Raw genomic sequence first — 17,935 nt, 5'->3', positions numbered from 1 at the left:
GCCATGGGAGAGCTCCAGGCTGCTGGGAACCCCTAAGACCCCGAGGGCCAGCCCTCCCCTGCGCCTCACCTGGCCAGGCTTCCCTGCAGGAACCCCCTCCTCACTCTCAGATTCCTCCTCGCTGCTCTCCGAGTCCTTTTCTGACTTCTTGGCCTTGTCAGCTGGAGTCAGGGCACCTCCCCTGACTTGGGGTGTCATATTCCCTGCCTTCCCAGGGGCTGCAGCTGCCCTTTTCCCTGGAGACTCCTTGGCAGGGGCTGGCGAGGCTTTGACCTGTGGTGGTTTTACCGAGGGTTTCACCTGGAACAAGTGAATGGAATTAGGGAAGGAATAATCCTGACCGCAGGAGCGTGTAAGATGCTGCAAGGTTTATAAAGCCCTTTCCTGATGTCTTTGACTCTCAAACAACTGCCAGAGACAGACACTACCTTTACGTCCATTTTACAGAAAAGGACAAGTGGCTCTAAGAGGTTAACTCACTCAAGACCGATAATAAGGTGAAGAGCAGCGACGGGAGCCCATGTCTGTGCGGCTTTGGGGGCAGAACTCTCGCCCACTGTGCTCCTCTGCCACCTGGCACAGAGAGGTAGCACCTCCATCAGGAAAGCCATCCTCGCCTGCCTCTTCAACTACAGTATCTGATCACGTGGCCATCCCGAGGGCCAGGAGGCCAGGATCTTAACGCCCGTCTTGCTGATACCCTGGGCACATTCCTTCCCTCTCTGGGCCCTTTCTTAGACTTCTAAAAGTCTGTCACTTCCAAGGCAAGTAGTACCCTACCTCAACCTCTTATCAGTTAGACCTCACCTGACCCTGGGTTTCTGGGGTAGCCATCTCCTTAACTAAGTCTTCCTTACTGCTGCTGGAGCTCTGTGCTGGCCTTTGGCCCACTAAGGCCGCATGTTTAACTGCCGGTTTCCCAAGATGTCCTTATGGCTGGCTGTATCTAGGGCCCAAAGGCAGGGGACAGTATGTGGGGAGCACCTGCAGTCAGGCCTGGGGTAGACAGGGGTGAGGTACTACTCTGGAATGTGTCTCCACCTTCACGGGTTACTGGGTGAGGCAGGAGGAGAGGTGGGAAGTGCTCTGGGCACCAGATCAATCCATGCCTGAATCGTGCTTCTCCCTCCCAAGCTCTTCCCACTGGGCGCCCTGGTGCCTGCCACCAGTACCTCCTGCCAGCATATTCCAACAGTCCGTCAAGGTCTCACCACTCTCATTCTGTCCTCCAGTCCAGGCCACAACCAATGAACTTCATGAAACAAATCAGGCCATCTTATCTATGCGCCTGAAACCGTACAATGGCTTCTCACAGCCCGGAGAATAAAACCTAAACTCCTCCCCTCCCGGTGGTCATCACGGTCAGGCAGTAGATCTGGCCCCCGACTACCTCCGACCTCATCTTACGTCACCCTCCCCCCACATTCATGAATTTTAAGGAACCTTAAAAGCACCAAACTCTCTTTGTCCCTGTCTCTGCCCATGCTGTCCCTTTACCTACATCACTTCCTGTTACTGCCCCTCAGGGCTCGCTACCTTTCCCCTTCACAGAAACCATCACCGCGGTAGTTACATTTCTGAGGGAGCTTTCACTTCCCCACAGCAGCAGGAACCCCACCCAACTTGCTTACCACTGTACCTAAGGCCCGACTCTTGGCAGATAAACAGCAAGAAACGACTCCCTGGTCACAGTTCAGAGAAGAAACAAGGCCACAGACGAAGACCTGCCCACCTCGCGCCAAATACCTAGGACTGGCATCTGCCCGTGGACCCAGAAACCCCTCAGCAGCCTCACCCCGTACCCCCTGACTGCACCACGGGACGGCCTCCCTCCTGTCCCTGGGCCTTCGTGCAACAATTCCGACTTGAACACCCTTCCCCCTACATCCCTTTCTGGTGAAGCCCCTTGTGCCCCAAGACCCTGCTTGAGCGCCACCTCTCGCAAGAAGCGTTCCTTTGCCTCACAGACAGGATGGCGTCTCTGCCCTACCACGCTGGACACTTCTCACGCCCAGAGTGCAATGAGCAGCATCTGGCTCCTCTCCCCTCTCCAGGCCTCAGCCTTTCCAGCTCCCGGTCACCCTCAAGCACTTGCTGAACTGATCTGGTCCCATTGGTCTGTGACGCCAGGCTCCTGGGAGGCTTAAAGGTTTGCAGAGAGCAACTCCTGAGGATGGGTGGCAATTACCTCCACGTCTGTCTCATCACTCAAGCTGGAGGTGTCCTCGCTGGAGCTGTCGACCTGGCCCGCCGATGCCACTCCTGAGGGACGAACAGGGAAGGCACTGAGGGCCACCCTTTCCAGACCTGCCTGCACTCCACCACGCCAGCTGATCAGAGCCAGGTGCTGAGCTCTCGTGCCTCGCTTCAGCTCATTTTCTTGAAGCACCACGGCTGAGGTGTGTACCACTCTCTACGTTCCGGCACACCCATGAGGCCCTGAGGAGGACTAGAATAGGTCCTAACACACATGTGCCAGCACCTGATAGCTTAAAAATCTCCTTCCACCATCACACCACAGAAGGCAGGGCAAATGCCTATTGTACATGAAAAACGGAGGATAAGCCAGACCTCTGAGGTCAAGCCTGAGGTGGGCCTTGTATAAACCTGAGGGCAATAAACAGAAGGTGCTTCACCACCACCCCCCCGGGTGCTCAACTCCTTCGGTAAAGCCTGATACGCCCTCATCGAGGAGATGGGGGGCCCTCATTGTCAGAGACAAGCACAAGCCTCTGAATTGCAGAATATCTTAGAGCTTGACAAAGCAGTACCCAGGCCTGCCCCCCCACCCTGCCCATACTCAGGGGGCTTCTCACCAGGCTTGGCAGTGTTTCCAAGGGCCGGGACGCTGCCCTCCGCAGTTTCTGAGACCAGGATGGTATTTGCTGAGGGCGCTGCTGACTTGGCTGACTTCCCGGGGGGAATGTGGGCCACTGCCTTCCCAGAGGCAGGGTGTGGTGTGGAGTTCACTGTCTTGCTCTTTGCCTACAGGGAACAAGGGACCCACACTTGGGTATGGCCCGGTGAACTGAGAAAACAGACCACATCTGAACCCAGCTCTCCCACTTCCTAGCTGTGTGAGATTGGGCAAATTACCTCCCTAGGTCTTTGTTATCTTTCAAGTGAGGCCAAACATGGTGTCCCCCTTACCAGGACACTGACTTGCTAAGGGTAAGCAGCATTTTCTTGTGGTTACCACCATTACTCCATTATTTGTTTTACATTGTTGCTTATGCTGCAGGCAATTTCAGGGACACAATTCTTTACATGTCTATAACACTGCTTTATGAATTACCAGAAAACGATCCTCTCCTTTCTAACTCGTTTCCAGTCTAGAAAATGCTTTCAGAGCTTGCAGAACCACAAGTGTCTTCTTCACTATGGTGTCTCACTGCCTCACAGTGCCCGGAACGTAACCATTGGCACAGATTTGCCGAGTCAACTGGCGAAGAGAAGCCATCTGTTCCAGGTGAATAAGGTGCCCAGTGGCCCATGGCAGTAGGCATCACCCCATCTTACAGAAAAGGACACTGAGGCCTAGAGAGGTGAAGGGACTCATCCAAATCACACAGCTGGTGACTTAGGCTGAGCTGTGAATCCAGGTTGAGCAATTATGCATAACCCTATCCTTCTCTGACACAGGGGACTGTCCCCTACGGAGCACTTCAACTCCCATGGGTAATAGCCTGGAACACGGTCCCACTCACCTTGGCTTTTTCTTTCACGTTGGATGGCAAAACTGCCCCCACGACAGAGGAGTTGGTAGATGCTAGTCTTGGGGCTGCAAGACACAAACACCCGCTGGATGAACCAGGTGAGCTTTTTCTCAACTAAGAACAGCAAACAGGTTTCAGGTCACCTAACAATTCAATTGGTGTGGCTGTCTAGTGCTGGGTAAGGATCTGGGGCCGAGCCCAGCCTTGTGGGAAAGAGCACTGTGGTGCATCAGCCACGTCCTCCAGGAGCGGGAAGGAGGGAGAGGTGCAACACGAAATCTCCACGTCTGCATCCCTGATAGACTCCCAACTCCCTGGGAGCATGAGACCCTGGAGCCCCCAGAGGCAAAGGACTGGAACATGGTCCTGCCGCAAGCTACCACAAAGGCACTGCACAACTCCAGGGGGTGCCATTCCCACAGGCTACCATGGAGCCCTGATAGTCGCTCAGTAAGACAGGGGCACCCAGCCAGCCCCAGGTTCGCAGAAAAAGCTGCTCGGAATTTAAATGGTTTCTTAGTGGGGAGGTAGCTGAACCCTGAGACTGGGGACCCGGTGAGATGGTGAGATTTCTAGATGCTTGGTGCTTTTACATCTCCTTTAATCTCAGACAGGAAAAGATTTCTAAGATATGCTGTGAAATAAAAAGGATGGTTAAGATGAATGGCATGATATAATTATTTTCCTGGCATTTAACTCCATCTCTTTTTTTAATTGTGGAAAATTTTAAGCACATTCCTAAGTACAGTATACTGAACCACCCAGCTCTAAACATTACAAACTTGGGGCCAATTTTATTTCAGTTATTCTCTCACTCGCCCTTCCCCAATGAGTATTATTATGAAGAAAACGCCAGACATCATATCATGTTGCCCACATGTATTTCAGTATGTTTCTCTCAATGAGGACTCTTTTAAAAAGAATTATGATTGCATTATCACAGCTTTAAAAATTCATTAATACCGAGTAGCCAGTAAGAAATTCTATTTTTCTTTTAAATAGCATATAGATATGTACGAGGCGTGATCAAAAAATACTGCGAATGTTTAAATTTTAAAAAATTTATTACAGTAAAAGACACATTGCCATTAATCCCCCTCAAAGTACTCCCCACTTGCTTTGAACAAACTTACCCCATCATTCTTGCCACTTTCTGAAGCAGTTCTGGAAGTCCTCTTTTGTGAGCATCTTTAGTTGCACTGTCGTGGCTGCCTCGATGTCCTGAATCGATTCAAAATGTTTAACTTTCATGGTCATTTTGACTTTGGAGAAGAGCCAGAAGTCTCATGGTGCCAGATCCGGTGAATAAGGAGGATGAGGACACACCGTAATGTTTTTGACAGAAATTGCCGTACCAGAAGTGATGTGTGACACAGAGCCTTTCCGTTGTGATAAAAAAATAAAGTGAATGCTGTTGCCAAGTGCCATCCATTGGAAAGGCAGGGATCTTCAATACGGGAAGTGGTGTATTGAACGTACTTAGTAACAGTGTGTGACAAGTTTCAACTTGTTCAGTGTAGTTAGTCAGGTATGAGCTACTGTTGGGAGAAGGTGTTTTTAATTTTTTTTAAATAAATTTTATTGGGGAATATTGGGGAACAGTGTGTTTCTCCAGGGCCCATCAGCTCCAAGTCATCGTCCTTCAATCTAGTTGTGTAGTTGTGGAGGACGCGGCTCAATCTTAGTTGCAGGGGGCACAGCCCACCATCCCATGTGGGAGTCAACTGGCAACCTTGTTGTTGAGAGCTCCCGTTCTCCACCGATAGCTCAGCAGCAGCTCATTGTCTTCAATCTAGTTGTGGAGGGTGCAGCTCACTGGCTCTTATGGGAATCGAACTGGCAACCCTACTGTTCAGAGCTTGCGCTCTAACCAACTGAGCCATCTGGTCACCCGAGAGAAGGTGTGTTTTAAAGTGTGCCATAAATCATCCTCCATCGTGACAATGCTCCGAGCCACACATCACTTTGGTACAGCAATTTCTGTCAAATAAAAACATTAGAGTGTGTCCTTATTCACCTTATTCACTGGATATGGCACCGTGCGACTTCTGGCTCTTCCCCAAAGTTAAAATGATTCAGGACATCGAGGCAGCCATGACAGCACAACTAAAGACATTCATGAAAGAGGACTTCCAGAACTGCTTCAGAAAGTGGCAAGAACGATGGGATAAGTGTGTTCGAAGCGAGGGGGAATATTTTGAGGGGGATGAATGGCAGTGTGTCTTTACCGTAATAAAAACTTTTTTTTATTTAAACATTCACCATACTGTTTGATCACACCTCGTATGTATGCATGTATGGGCGGCTATCTATGTGGCTGTACAGGCAAAGGAGAAAGTTTTAAGGTTACCTACCAAGAGATACTTTTAGGGGATGAAAGAGGAGCAGGGTAGAAGAGGAAACCTCCCATTTTTCTTCTATATGTTTCTGTATGGTTCAAAGTGAACGTATTTTGCATTTGTAATTTTAAGATTAAGCAAGATGCAGAATATATATTCAGTATGATTGCAAATATTTTAAAAGTACGCTCAGGAAAAATAAATGGAAGAATAGTTTGCCAAATTATAGGTGGCAAGAATATAGGTAATGTTTTCCTGCCTTTTTAAAAAAGCAATTCGCATATATTCTATAACGAATACTCCCTAATATAGCCTATATTTCTTTTAAAATCAGAAAACATTTTTAAAAATTAAGACATTACTTTCTATGTAAGCAAAAAACAATACAATACAGAGAAGAATGACGATTCCTCTGTGGAATTACAACTACTGTTGGTTAAAGCACAAATTTCCCTGAGAACTTGGGGCGAGGGGGTGTGAAGGCCTCACTGGGTCACCCCTATGGAACCAGAATGCCCAGGACAGCCTCCCAGAACTAACAGGTACACATCCAAAACGACAGGAAGATCAGCAACTCCAGAAGCAGCCCACGGGCCACACAGAAGAGGTATCCACCAGGCACCCTCTCTGAAATCTAGCAGTTCTGAAAATGTGGGCTTCTTTCCACCTTTATTACAATCACCTGGGGGCTTGTCAAAATGCAGGTCCTGGGCCCAAATTTGATTGTAAGGGCCTGCCTGGGATTTTGTTCATCGGATCCCCAGCAACTGGGGACAATGTTTGCACGATGAAGGGCTCAAATAAATACTGAAATAGATATGTGGGCCCTTCTGATCTTTCCCCTAAAAGGTCCTGGTCTTCCTGGGGCTCAGTGAAGACGCTGAAGGTGGGCTCCCCCTGGAACAATCCAATATCTAATAGCCTGTTCCCAAAAGGGGCCGGGCCCTGGGCTGAGCCCCCAGAAGCACCGAGGATGGGGGCCCAACACGGGGCTCTTACCGGCTTTGGCGGTTTCAGCCTCTGCCTCTTCCTCCTCCTCTGAGCTCTCCGAGGTGCTAATGGGATCTGACACACGGTTCTTCTTGGCCTGCAGCGCTGCGTCTTCCTCTGCCTTCCGCTTCTGGCCAACCTCTGAGGTCCTGTAGGACAAGGTGACTGGCTATACCTACCAGGTAACACGGACAACTCCAGATTTGAAAAGAAAGACCTTCCCTCATCCTCCCACCCCTCCAAAGGAAATACGAATACAGAGAGTTTAAACCACGATTGAAGGCACAGTGTAGACACAATTCTGCATTTTCACTCGTTTCATAAAGTGGTTTTATAATCGTCTAGTAGACTTCAAAATAATCAGGAATGGTCAGTAACATGTAGTAAGAGTAGCCATAACCGTGGTATGTGCTGGCACCTGTAGGCACTTCACAGGGCCGTCCAGGCTCCTCCCTCCCCCTGAACTTCAGGCACCTTCCTGGAAGACCCTGCCCAGGTCCTTCTTGTCTTTCAGGCCTCAGCACCTAGCTTCCTCAGAGAGGCCCTCCCTCGTCACTTCCTCCCCCAAGACATTCTCTGCCCTGTCGTCCTGTTTCATTTTCTTCAGAATACTTTCTCTTGTTATTTTACTTCCTTCCTGCCTGATGCCCCCACCACACAGTAAGGCCCCAGGAGTGGGGAGGGCTGGCGGGAACCTTTCCTAGCTCACTAAAGCATCCTTAGCACACAGCATATGTCTCAAAATGTGAATGACTGACTGGCTTGCCCAGGGTCAAAGAGTAAGTTGGGGGAATTAATAGGATAAGCACTCAGACGGCTGAGTCCCAGGAACCTTCAAGTGTCATCTCCTTTGGCCCCACCCTCCCGACGCAAGAAAGTCACGCTGTCTATGCCCCATGTAGTCCAGCTGCGACAGACATTGCTCTGCCACAGTTTGGGATGCGCTGCTCAGGTCCCTGGTTCCCAGGCAGGTTGCTTGTTGAGAATCTCTTGCTAAAAACAGATTTCGTTTATTACATGTATCAACTTCGTCTGCCTCTCTTTTCCAGGTAGAATGTTAAGTTTCACAAGGGCAGGACTTTTTCTCTGGTTTGTTCCTAGTCATATCAAGAACGGTCCTGGCTCATAGTAGGTGTTCAATAAATACTGGGGGAGGGGAAATGCCCCCACCAGCCAGGTTTAGCACTTTATTTACTATTATTATCTTCACTTTACAGATGAAGGCACAAACCCAGGGAGGCCAAGTTTGCCCACGGTCAGCTAGTCACTCGGTTTGAATTTGTCAGGAACCACTAGGCTAGGCTGCCTCGGGTGGGTAGGAGGTTCTTGCCCCACTCAGTCCCCCTTACGAATGAGGGGACAGGGGCAGGGAAGGGCTTGTGATACAGCTCACTGAGGCGGTTCTCTGTGGAAGTGCTGTGAACAGCACGTGAGACATGTGGGCAAGTCGGAGAGGGTGAGGGCGAGGAAATGTGTGGTATGCCCTGTGCTCACTTTAGCAGCAGAGGAGATGCAAAGAACGGAGGGCTGACAGGGCTTTCAAAGGCCTTAGCTCTCCACTGGGAGCTGGGATCCCGTCCATACCATTCCTGCCTTTGCTTATGCACCTCACGACAAAGCCCACCACTCCCACTGTAGCCTATCTCATTTTTGGATAGCTCTGATGACCAAGGGCTCGGAAGCTGAAACCTGTGTTCCTAACGCAGGTGCAGACATGCCCCTGCAGTCCGCGGGGCCCCAGAGAACAGCAGTCTGTGTCTGCAGGGATGTGCACACCATGGTCCCTCCCCTGCCCCTCGGCCATCTCTTTTCCGTCACGGACAACTCAGTATTCTCTATCATTCCTCATGGGCTATGACTACAGGTCCTTCACTGCCCTCGTTGGCTGTGGTCAGGCCAGTGCATGGAGAGAATACAATTATCCCCTCCTCCATTCTCGAACCATTCTTCTGTGCGTACACCCTTGGATTATTTCCCCTTCCTTAATAAGTATAAGTTCTACATGTTTCACAGACATTTCACATTCAAACATATCCTTGAAGTCTTTCCCTCCAAATCAGGCTCCCTTCCAGCTCCATGCGCAAGCCAGACACCTGGGAGTCGACCTGACTGCCTCTCCAAACCATCCACAGATCCTGGTTTCATCCCCGAATATTCCTGGGATCCACTTTCTGCCTCCCGTGATTCCTGTCGCAAGCCCCACCAGCTTGTGCCTGTCCCCAGCCCTAACCAGTCTCACCAGGCTGCAGACCGATCTTACCACTCTGCTTCACCCTTCCACGGCTCTCACGGCTCTTGGGGTAAAGACACTTCTCACCATGGACGATCAGGTCTTACCCGGGGTGGGCCCTGCCGACGGCCCAGCCTCACCTATAATGTGCCCACAGGCTACAGGCCTCGGCACCAGCAGTTCCCTCTGCCAGGTGCACTCCACCTGCTTCTCCAAACCTATTGCCTAGTTTATGCCCCCTCTCCCTGCAGATGTCAAATCAAAGGTCACCTAAGGGAGGTTTCCCCTAAAACCCTAAATGATGTTTATGTGGTTTTGGCCTTCTTTTTGTAATCCTTACTACCATTATAATTTTACATTCCTTTGTTTCATTCTTCGATGCATGCCTACCTGCCCGATTCCAATGTCAACTCCAGGAAAGAAGGCATGTCTGTCTCCTTCATGACACCCCCATGCTTAGAAAAGGGCCTGGCATTCATTAAGAGATTAATGTTTGTTGATTGAATAACAAGTGCTGAGAAGCTTTTGTCCTTATTGTTATTTAATATTCATGACATGCTTAGAAAAGGGCCTGGCATTCATTAAGAGATTAATGTTTGTTGATTGAATAACAAGTGCTGAGAAGCTTTTGTCCTTATTGTTATTTAATATTCATCAGACCTCTCAATGTTCTCTCCCACTACCAGACACCCATACTTGTGACCTGGCTTCTTGGGGGTGATAATGGTGTCCACAGTGGGCTCTGGGGACAGATCTTAGAGCAGATCAGTAACCTAGCTTATTCCAAGCTAATAGCTTGGGGTGTCCTTACTCTAATCCTTCAGCCCCATCAGACTTACTGTTGCCAGTGTGTATAGATGTCCAGAAGGGTTACAGGCTGAGTTGGGAAACTTTTCTGCAGAGAAGTAAAAAGAAAGCAGCAATTAATCCCCGAGCACAGCAAGGGTCCTCCTTGGGCCCAACTCTCCACACCCTCAAGACTTGCACAGATCAGTGGTTGAGAAGGAGATTATTTTGCTTTGGGGACTATGTCTGCTTGACCCTGGCTGTACCACCCAAACCTGCCGGAGACAAGCAAGGCAAGTATTTCCAGTTAAAACCTTTTACGACAACACGTTTGTGAGAGGTGCCTTTGAGAGACTGGAGCTGGAATGTTCCAGGCTAGCATTTATCCAGCCCCCAGCCTCCCTGGCACTCTCCAAGCTTGGAGGCCACAAGACAGGGCTTTTCCTATCCCTGACCTTTCAAAAGGCTTTTAAAGGTCAGCTGGTCAATCTCCCCAGGTCAGTATGAATCACAGCCCAGACACCTGAGGCATCCAGCATCCAGGTGGCATGACCGCAGTCCACTCACCCATCCAGTGGGAAGTGACTGGAAGGTTTCAGTCCCTTGGGAGAAGCAGAGGGAACCAGGCAGAACCCAGGCCTTTGGAGCCAAGGCCAGAGGGCCTAATGTCTCTGCAAATGTCAAGAACCCAGGTGTCAAGTGCCCCAAGGTTTAGTGAGCAATGTGCAGCGAGGGCACAGGGTGTTGGGGACCTGGGTAGAGTAGCTAAGAGGGTGCACACAGAATCTGGCAGAACTCCGTTAAATGGCTGGGCTAATCTCCTCACCTCTTTAAACTTCAAGTACCTTCTTTATGACATACCCACCCAGCCGGTGGCTATCAGGCCTGAATGACATAATCTAGTCATTGCTGAGCACGGTGAGCCAGAAACACTGAGACTTCAAGTGCGAGTTTCACTGTACTCCATCCTAGGCACACTGGTCTCCTAACCGTCCCTCAAGTGTGTCAGGCCACCCTGCCCTCATCAGGGCTTGCTATTCTTCCTGTCTGGAATGCTCTCCCCTGCTAACGACACGACTCACTCCCTTCCTTCCTTCAGGTCTCTTCCTAAATGTTATCTTCTCAGTGGGGCTTCCTGAGGACCCTATTTATAATTATTTTTATAGCTAGCACCCACCATCACCTAACACACTGTATCACTCACTTTTTTTATATTTGTCACTTATCTGCTCATGCTTGAAGGTATGCTCCACGAGGGCAGGATACCTTTGCCTAGGCAAATGTCCTAATGAAGGCAGGGACTGTCTTTTGTCCTCCTCAGCTGTTAAGGGATGTAAGTGGAGTAAGAAAGGCAATGGAGGTCCAGAGTGGGTTAGAAAAAGCATAGATAATGTCTTAGGGCCCATTTACTCGCTCCAGGCGGTCCCGAGCAAGCAAGCATCAGGACTAGAGCTTCCACTATAGCCAAAGGGATGTGACTAATCAGGTAATCACTTCACCAGCTTAAAACCCTCCAGGGATTTACAGCTGGTCTTCAGATTAAGACCAAACTGCCTACAACAGGGATCCAGCCGGCACCCCCCACGCCCCCCAGGGACCTCTGTCACCCCCTGTACTCCACATTTCAGCCACCATGGACATTCCCAGGGCCAACACGTACACAACAAGTTCTCTCCCACCACAGGGCATTTGCATCTCTGCCTGGAATATCCACCTCCCTTCTCAGATCTCAAATGCGCATCCACGTCCTCAGGAAAACAGTCCTGGATCTCCCTCCCAAGGGCAATCTGCCATCCCTGTGTCAGTCCTCTATGCCTCTCGTTCCTGCCACTTACTGTACTGTTACATGTACAGTGACTCTTCTGATTCTTTGATTTACGTCTCTCTCTCCTACTAGATTTCGAGTGTAAACTCTAAAAGGGCTGGGGAACAGGGCTCACCACTTCATCACCAGCACCCAGGGCGCCAGACGAAGTTGTTGAAAGAATGAATGAAGAAGTGATTACAGGAGTTCGAACCGCCAAGCTGTCCGACTCAGTACAGAAGGACTACTAAGGGCCGGAGCGCCAGCTCAGTTACGGTGCCACAGACCTCTCCTCTGGGCATCTCCTTCGCCCCGTGGGGCTGGTCGGAATCCACCCCTCAGACCCGCAGCTACAGTCTCGCCCCAGGGGGCCGCGCCGAGCCACGTGGCCGGGACCCAGGAAACTTTAAATCGCCGCTACCAGGAAGAGGGTGGAGGTACCCGACGCGGGAATTACAAAGCCCTGCGCGGCTGATCACACGTGCCGGCACGCCCACTGTACAGATGGGGAAACTGAGGCCCAGAGGGACTGGGAGCCACAGCGGGAGACAGGCTGCGGCTCCTTCGGCACCCCTAGTCGCCGCGGGATCCGGCTCTGGGCTCCCGCCAGGCCGCCGGGAGAGGGGGCGCGGGCCACACCTCTCCCAGATCTTGCACGCGGCCCTGGCACACGGCCTGCGCACGCTTACCTGACTGCTTTGCTCCTTCACTTCCCGCGCCGCGCGCACAAAGCCCGCCTGCAGCAGATGCTGGTAGATCAGGGGAAGCAGTTCCCGCCGCTTCCTGGCCTCAGCCATGCCCACGACCTGCGGCCGGACAGCTCACCAGCACACCCACGTCAGTCCACGCCGGCCACTTCCCTCGTGCCCTTAGACCTCACGAGCCCCACTTCCGGCTCCTCGTTCGCCCGGCCGCGCGGCACGCCGGGAAATGTAGTCTAATCTTCTGGAGGGGGTCCAGCCCTGGCGGTTGAAAGGGGCGGAGGCTCCGAGGGCAACGAGACCTCCTATTGGTGGGGGGGCGTGTTTAGACCTGGACCCGCCCACTAGGCCGGCCTTGATTCCTAAGCAAGACTCCTTCTTAAATCCTTCAATAAGTGGTGTTGGGAAACCTGGACAGACACATGCAAGAAAATGAAGCTGGACCACCTCCTTACACCATATACAAAAACAAATTCAAAATGGCTTAAAGACTTAAATGTAAGATCTGAAACCATAAAATATCTAGAAGAAAATATAGGAAGAAACTTCATGGACATTACCCGGAGTAAGATTTTCACTGATATATCCCCTTGCGCGAGCGAAGTAAGAGAAAATATAAACATGTGGGATTACATCAAACTAAAAAGTTTCTTCACAGCAAAGGAAACCATCAATAAAACAAAAAGGGATCCTACTGTATGGGAAAAGATATTTGCCAATGATATATCTGATAAGGGATTAATATCACAAATCTATACAAAACTTACTCAACTCAACTCCAAAAAACAAACAACCCAATTAAAAAATGGGCAGAGGACTTGGGGAGACATTTCTCTAAAAAGGACATACAGAAGGCAAGAAGACATATGAAGAAATGCTCAACCTCACTAACCATCAGAGAAATGCAAATAAAAACCACAATGAGATACCACCTCACTCCAGTCAAAATGGCTATTATCAATAAATCAACAAACAACAAATGCTGGCGCGGATGTGGAGAAAAGGGAACGCTAGTGCACTGTTGGTGGGACTGCAGATTAGTGCAGCCACTATGGAAAACAGTATGGAGGTATCTCAGGAATCTGAAAATGGAACTACCCTATGATCCAGTAATTCCACTCCTAGGCATCTACCCGGAGAAATCCAAAACTCCAATTCAAAAATCTGTATGCACTCCTATGTTTATTGCAGCACTTTATACAATAGCCAAGATATGGAAACAACCGAAATGCCCATCGGTAGATGACTGGATTAAGAAGCTGTGGTACATTTATACAATGGAGTATTACGCAGCCATAAAGAAGAAAGAAATCTTATCATTTGCAGCAACATGGATGGATCTAGAGAACATTATGTTAAGTGAAATAAGTCAGAAAGAGAAAGACAAGTACCATATGATCTCACTTATATATGGAATCTAAAGAAAAGACTATGCGAATGAACTAATCAGAGACAGTTTTGGGGACGCGGAGAAAAAACCGCGTGGTTAGATGGGTGTGTGGGAGGGGGTTGGGGATAGGGGAAAGGTGAAGGGATTTGGAGGCAGCTGGCGACCACAAGATGGCCTCGGGGTTTTTTTGTTTGTTTGTTTGTTTGTTTGTTTGTTTTTTGTTTTGTTTTTGAAAATTAATTTGGGGAAGGTATTCTATAATGTTGTGGAGATTTTGTTGGGTATCCGATGGGCATGCGTCCTGTTGGGGAGACCACCTCAGGGATGCTGTGGATACCTGATCATGGCATTGGACACCAGAGGCTGGACATTAATGAATGCCAACTATAATTTTATATATATAATGTGATGGTTCGGTGTGGGGTCGGAGGGATGGTGGATGGGGGTAGGGGGGTTCACAGTGTGAGGGATATGGATGATGAACGTCTAAGTATTACCTTGTTTTGTACACCTGAAACTAATAAATAAATAAATTTATGAAAAAAAAAAAAAAGAAAAAAAAAATCCTTCAGACTTGCTCCTTGAAGGGATTGCTCTTCCATGTTAGCTCCCTGATGGCTGCTATCAAGTTTTATTCATCTCTGAACATCCTAATCTGCATCTCTTTCTAGACTCGAACTTCCAGTTACCAATTCATTTATTAATTTCACACTTTTTCAGGACTCTTGAACCAGAAACTACTTGTCATTATCATTCATTCACTGAACAAATTGTTATTGAGCACGGTACCTTGAGCAAGCACGGCTAGTAGGATGGGGGGATAAAAAGACGAATAAGCCATGGCGGCTGCCCTCAAAACTCACAGGGACAAGACACTTGGTAACCAAGCAACTATGATTCAATCCCTTATGTGCACTGTTGGGGAAAGGCAGAGCCTATGGCAGCAGGGACCAGGGGCACCTAACCCCAAAAGACATCTAAGACGAGGCTTAAATTTGGAGTAGGAATTTCTGGGTGCAGAGGAAAGAACTGGCATCCCAGGCAGAGGGCACTACCTGAGAATAGACAGGAGAAGCCATAGATAAGTTGGTATAGGTTGGTAAACCCAAACATAGAACCCAATCTGTGCTGTTGGGCTGTAGAGTTGGTGGAGGGAGAGGGAACAAGTGAGAATGCAAGGGGATGGAGAAATAGAGAGGGCCTACAGCACCCCCTAACCACCCCCCCCCCAGCAGAAAAAGCAATAGATAAACAGTCTCTGACCGGCGTTATGCACGAGGGTGGCCTGTGTTTGTGTTTTTTAAAAATTGCTATGACCCAAGTGTGGAGGATGGATTTGCAGAGAAAAAAAAACTACAGGCTGTTGTAGTTGTTGAGAGGAGGTTGTCAGGGAGAGGATGAGCTAGGCTGGGGAATATTGGAATGAGCTGTTCTTAAAGTCATGGCCTGGTTGAGAATCTGAAGACAGCATGAACCACCTAGCCTTTGTTTGAAAAAATTTTGAGTGTGTACAGACACGTAACATTTTCCATCAAATATCAGGACATACATAAGCACATACCCGAATCTCTTAGGGTTAGAAATGCTCCAGGAAGAAACAGGGACAGGACCATGGGAATGACTGAGTGCAGTGGAGGAAGAAGAGGGAGGAGACTAATCTACAGTCAGCCTTTTAGCAAATATTTACTGGGGAATGAAACAGTCTCTCCCCCAATAGCACTTACGGTCCAATAGGGGAGACACATGCTAAACAAATCGTCATACCAATCCATTGTTACCGTGAGTAACAGTGCAGAGAGGAAAAGGATAGTATTTATCAGAATAGTGTTTAAAAGCTATCCTGGAGTCACACTGCCAGGGTTCAAATTCTGGCTTAGCCTCTTATTAACTAGGTGACCTTGGGCAGTTACATAACTTCTCTGTGCCTCAGTTTCTCCATCTGTAAAATAGAGATAATTATAGTTTCTACCTTATAAGGTTGTCATGAGGAGTAAATGACTTCTAAGTAGAAGCGCTCAGAAGAGCTGCTAACCATAGTGCTGTGTATGTATCTTAGCCATTATTGTAAAAGCAGGAAGCTGTTATTTAACAGGAGGGAGGGATCGATCTTTTTTTGGGTGTTAGAGAAGGATTCTCTGAGCAAGTGGTGTTCATGAGGGAATCTTAACTATGTTGAGGGGAGGGTGGGGGGAAAATACTGGGCAGAGGGAAGAGCCTGTGCAAAGGGCCTGAGGGAGAAGGTACAGCTGAGTGAAGAGGCAGGCAGGTAAAGTCCTTTACAGCAGGACCTAGAGAGAGAGCGAGCAGGACTGTTGGGGAGTATAGAAGGTGGGCAGAGGGTAGATTCCACATTAAGGATGTTTCTCTTCATCCTAAGAGTGATAGGAAGCCACTGACAGTGTAGGCCTGAGTGGGACAAGATAACATTTGAATTTTAATGCAACCTGCATGAATGCCCACTGGAGAGTGGAGTAGTATGTATGTGAGTAGATGCGGAAAGACGAGTTAGGGCTAGGAATGCAGGCAGGAATCCAGGGAGAATTTAATGGGGGTGGTTCTGGTGGTAGTAGAGTTGGAGAGTGGTAGAAGGCTCCAGAGTTATCAGAAGTAAAATCGTCAGCGAGATGTATTGGAATGGAGGGTAAGGGAGAGGAAGTGTCAGAATGGATTCTGGTCTCTGTCCAAACATGCAGGCCGTGACTTTCACTGAGATAACAAAAACTGGACAGGACTGGGACGGGGGGGGGGGGGGGTTTGAGCCAGAGGGGAGGGTGTGCAGGGAGATATGAAAAGTGCAAGTTCTGCTTTAGACATGTTGAACTTGAAATGCCTTTGAGACAACAGGTGCCGTTGAGAAGGCACTGAGAAACCTGGGTTTGGACACACAGGGAGATGTGAAGTTCTCAGGAGAGAGACGATAATTGAGACTGTGGATGAGGGCAGGATTTCCCAGGGACAAGAATATGAAGAGAGAAAAGAAGGTGGCCCAGGACGGAGCTCCGAGGCACACTCAGAGCTTAGGGCTGTACAAAGGAGGATATGCCTGCAGAGGCAGAGAAGGAGCGGACACAGACGGAGTAGAAAACCCAGGGGAGTGGGTGGAGGGAAGGAAGGCAAGAGAAGAGTTTTGGGAAAGTGGGAAGAGTCCATGGAGGATACTCTGAGAGATTGGACGAGATGAGGATGGAACCACTAGCTTTGGTTCAACGACAGGCATGGGGATTGTTGGTGGCTCCAGGGAATGCTACTTCTATGGAATGATGGAGAAGGTCAGATGGCAGTGGTCTGATGAGTAAAAGAGGGCTGAGGGAGGCAGTGGGTCTTTTGAGAGGTTTTTGTGTGAAGGGGAGGAGAGAGCTGCTGTGACAGGTTCCTTGTGTGCTGGGAGAGGTGTGTTATGAGGTGGAAGACGCCCGAGTGTGTTTAAAGGCTGATGGCAGATCCAGGGGAGAGAGCTTAATGAAGGGTGTAGGAAATAGGGAAGATAATCAGCGAGTGGTGTTCACAAGCACGTGCAAGGGGATGGGATCAGGCGTGTAGGTGGAGAGGTTGGTCTGGGAGTGGAGGAGGGGCGACTTCTCCAGAATGAGAAGAAGGAACAAAGAGAGGACGAGTGCGGATGTAGATGTAGGTTTGTTGTGGGATGTTAAGGGAGATTTCATCTTGCGTTTCTATTTTTTCTGCAAAGTGGGAGGCAAGGTCTTCCACTGAGAGCGAGGAAGACGTGGGGAGGAGTTTGAAGGGAGGAAGACGGTGAGCATTTGGAGAATTGAGGAGCAAACTTGCCCACAAAATCCCCATTTGCCTGATCGTGTTGTCAGCCTAGTTGAGGGTGATGGTCATTCATTTATGTGTGTCCTGTCCTGTCCTGCGAAGTCATTTCCCCCTTCATGGCTCACCTATCCAGGTGTAGGCAGGGGCAAAGTACTTAGTGGGATCAGTTTTCAGGGAGACAGAGGAAGCCTTCATGCACCGGTCC

At 49.3% G+C, this 17,935-nt stretch overlaps 1 protein-coding gene across 14 annotated transcripts in view; it reads right to left on the bottom strand.

Annotated features, from left to right (window-relative positions):
* The window catches only part of TCOF1 (treacle ribosome biogenesis factor 1), a 35,925-nt gene extending 23,173 nt beyond the window's left edge, over positions 1 to 12,752 (bottom strand). For 10 of the 14 annotated variants that reach the window (XM_081034755.1, XM_081034758.1, XM_081034759.1 and 7 more), the window contains exons 1-7: positions 12,555 to 12,743; positions 10,115 to 10,170; positions 7,055 to 7,194; positions 3,708 to 3,781; positions 2,817 to 2,985; positions 2,189 to 2,262; positions 70 to 300 (exon numbers count right to left, since the gene is read on the bottom strand). In XM_081034755.1, coding sequence (XP_080890881.1) covers positions 70 to 300; positions 2,189 to 2,262; positions 2,817 to 2,985; positions 3,708 to 3,781; positions 7,055 to 7,194; positions 10,115 to 10,170; positions 12,555 to 12,662 — 852 coding nt within the window. In that variant the 5' untranslated portion in view covers positions 12,663 to 12,743. Of the gene's footprint in view, positions 1 to 69; positions 301 to 2,188; positions 2,263 to 2,816; positions 2,986 to 3,707; positions 3,782 to 7,054; positions 7,195 to 10,114; positions 10,171 to 12,554 lie in introns of all 14 variants that reach the window. The other 4 variants (XM_081034750.1, XM_081034753.1, XM_081034754.1 and 1 more) reach the window with 4 other exon arrangements.
* Positions 12,753 to 17,935: the final 5,183 nt, after the last annotated feature.

The sequence above is a fragment of the Rhinolophus hipposideros genome, assembly GCF_964194185.1.
Source record: "Rhinolophus hipposideros genome assembly, chromosome: 23".
NCBI lineage: Eukaryota > Metazoa > Chordata > Mammalia > Chiroptera > Rhinolophidae > Rhinolophus > Rhinolophus hipposideros.
This window is presented reverse-complemented; position numbering and strand designations above follow the sequence as displayed.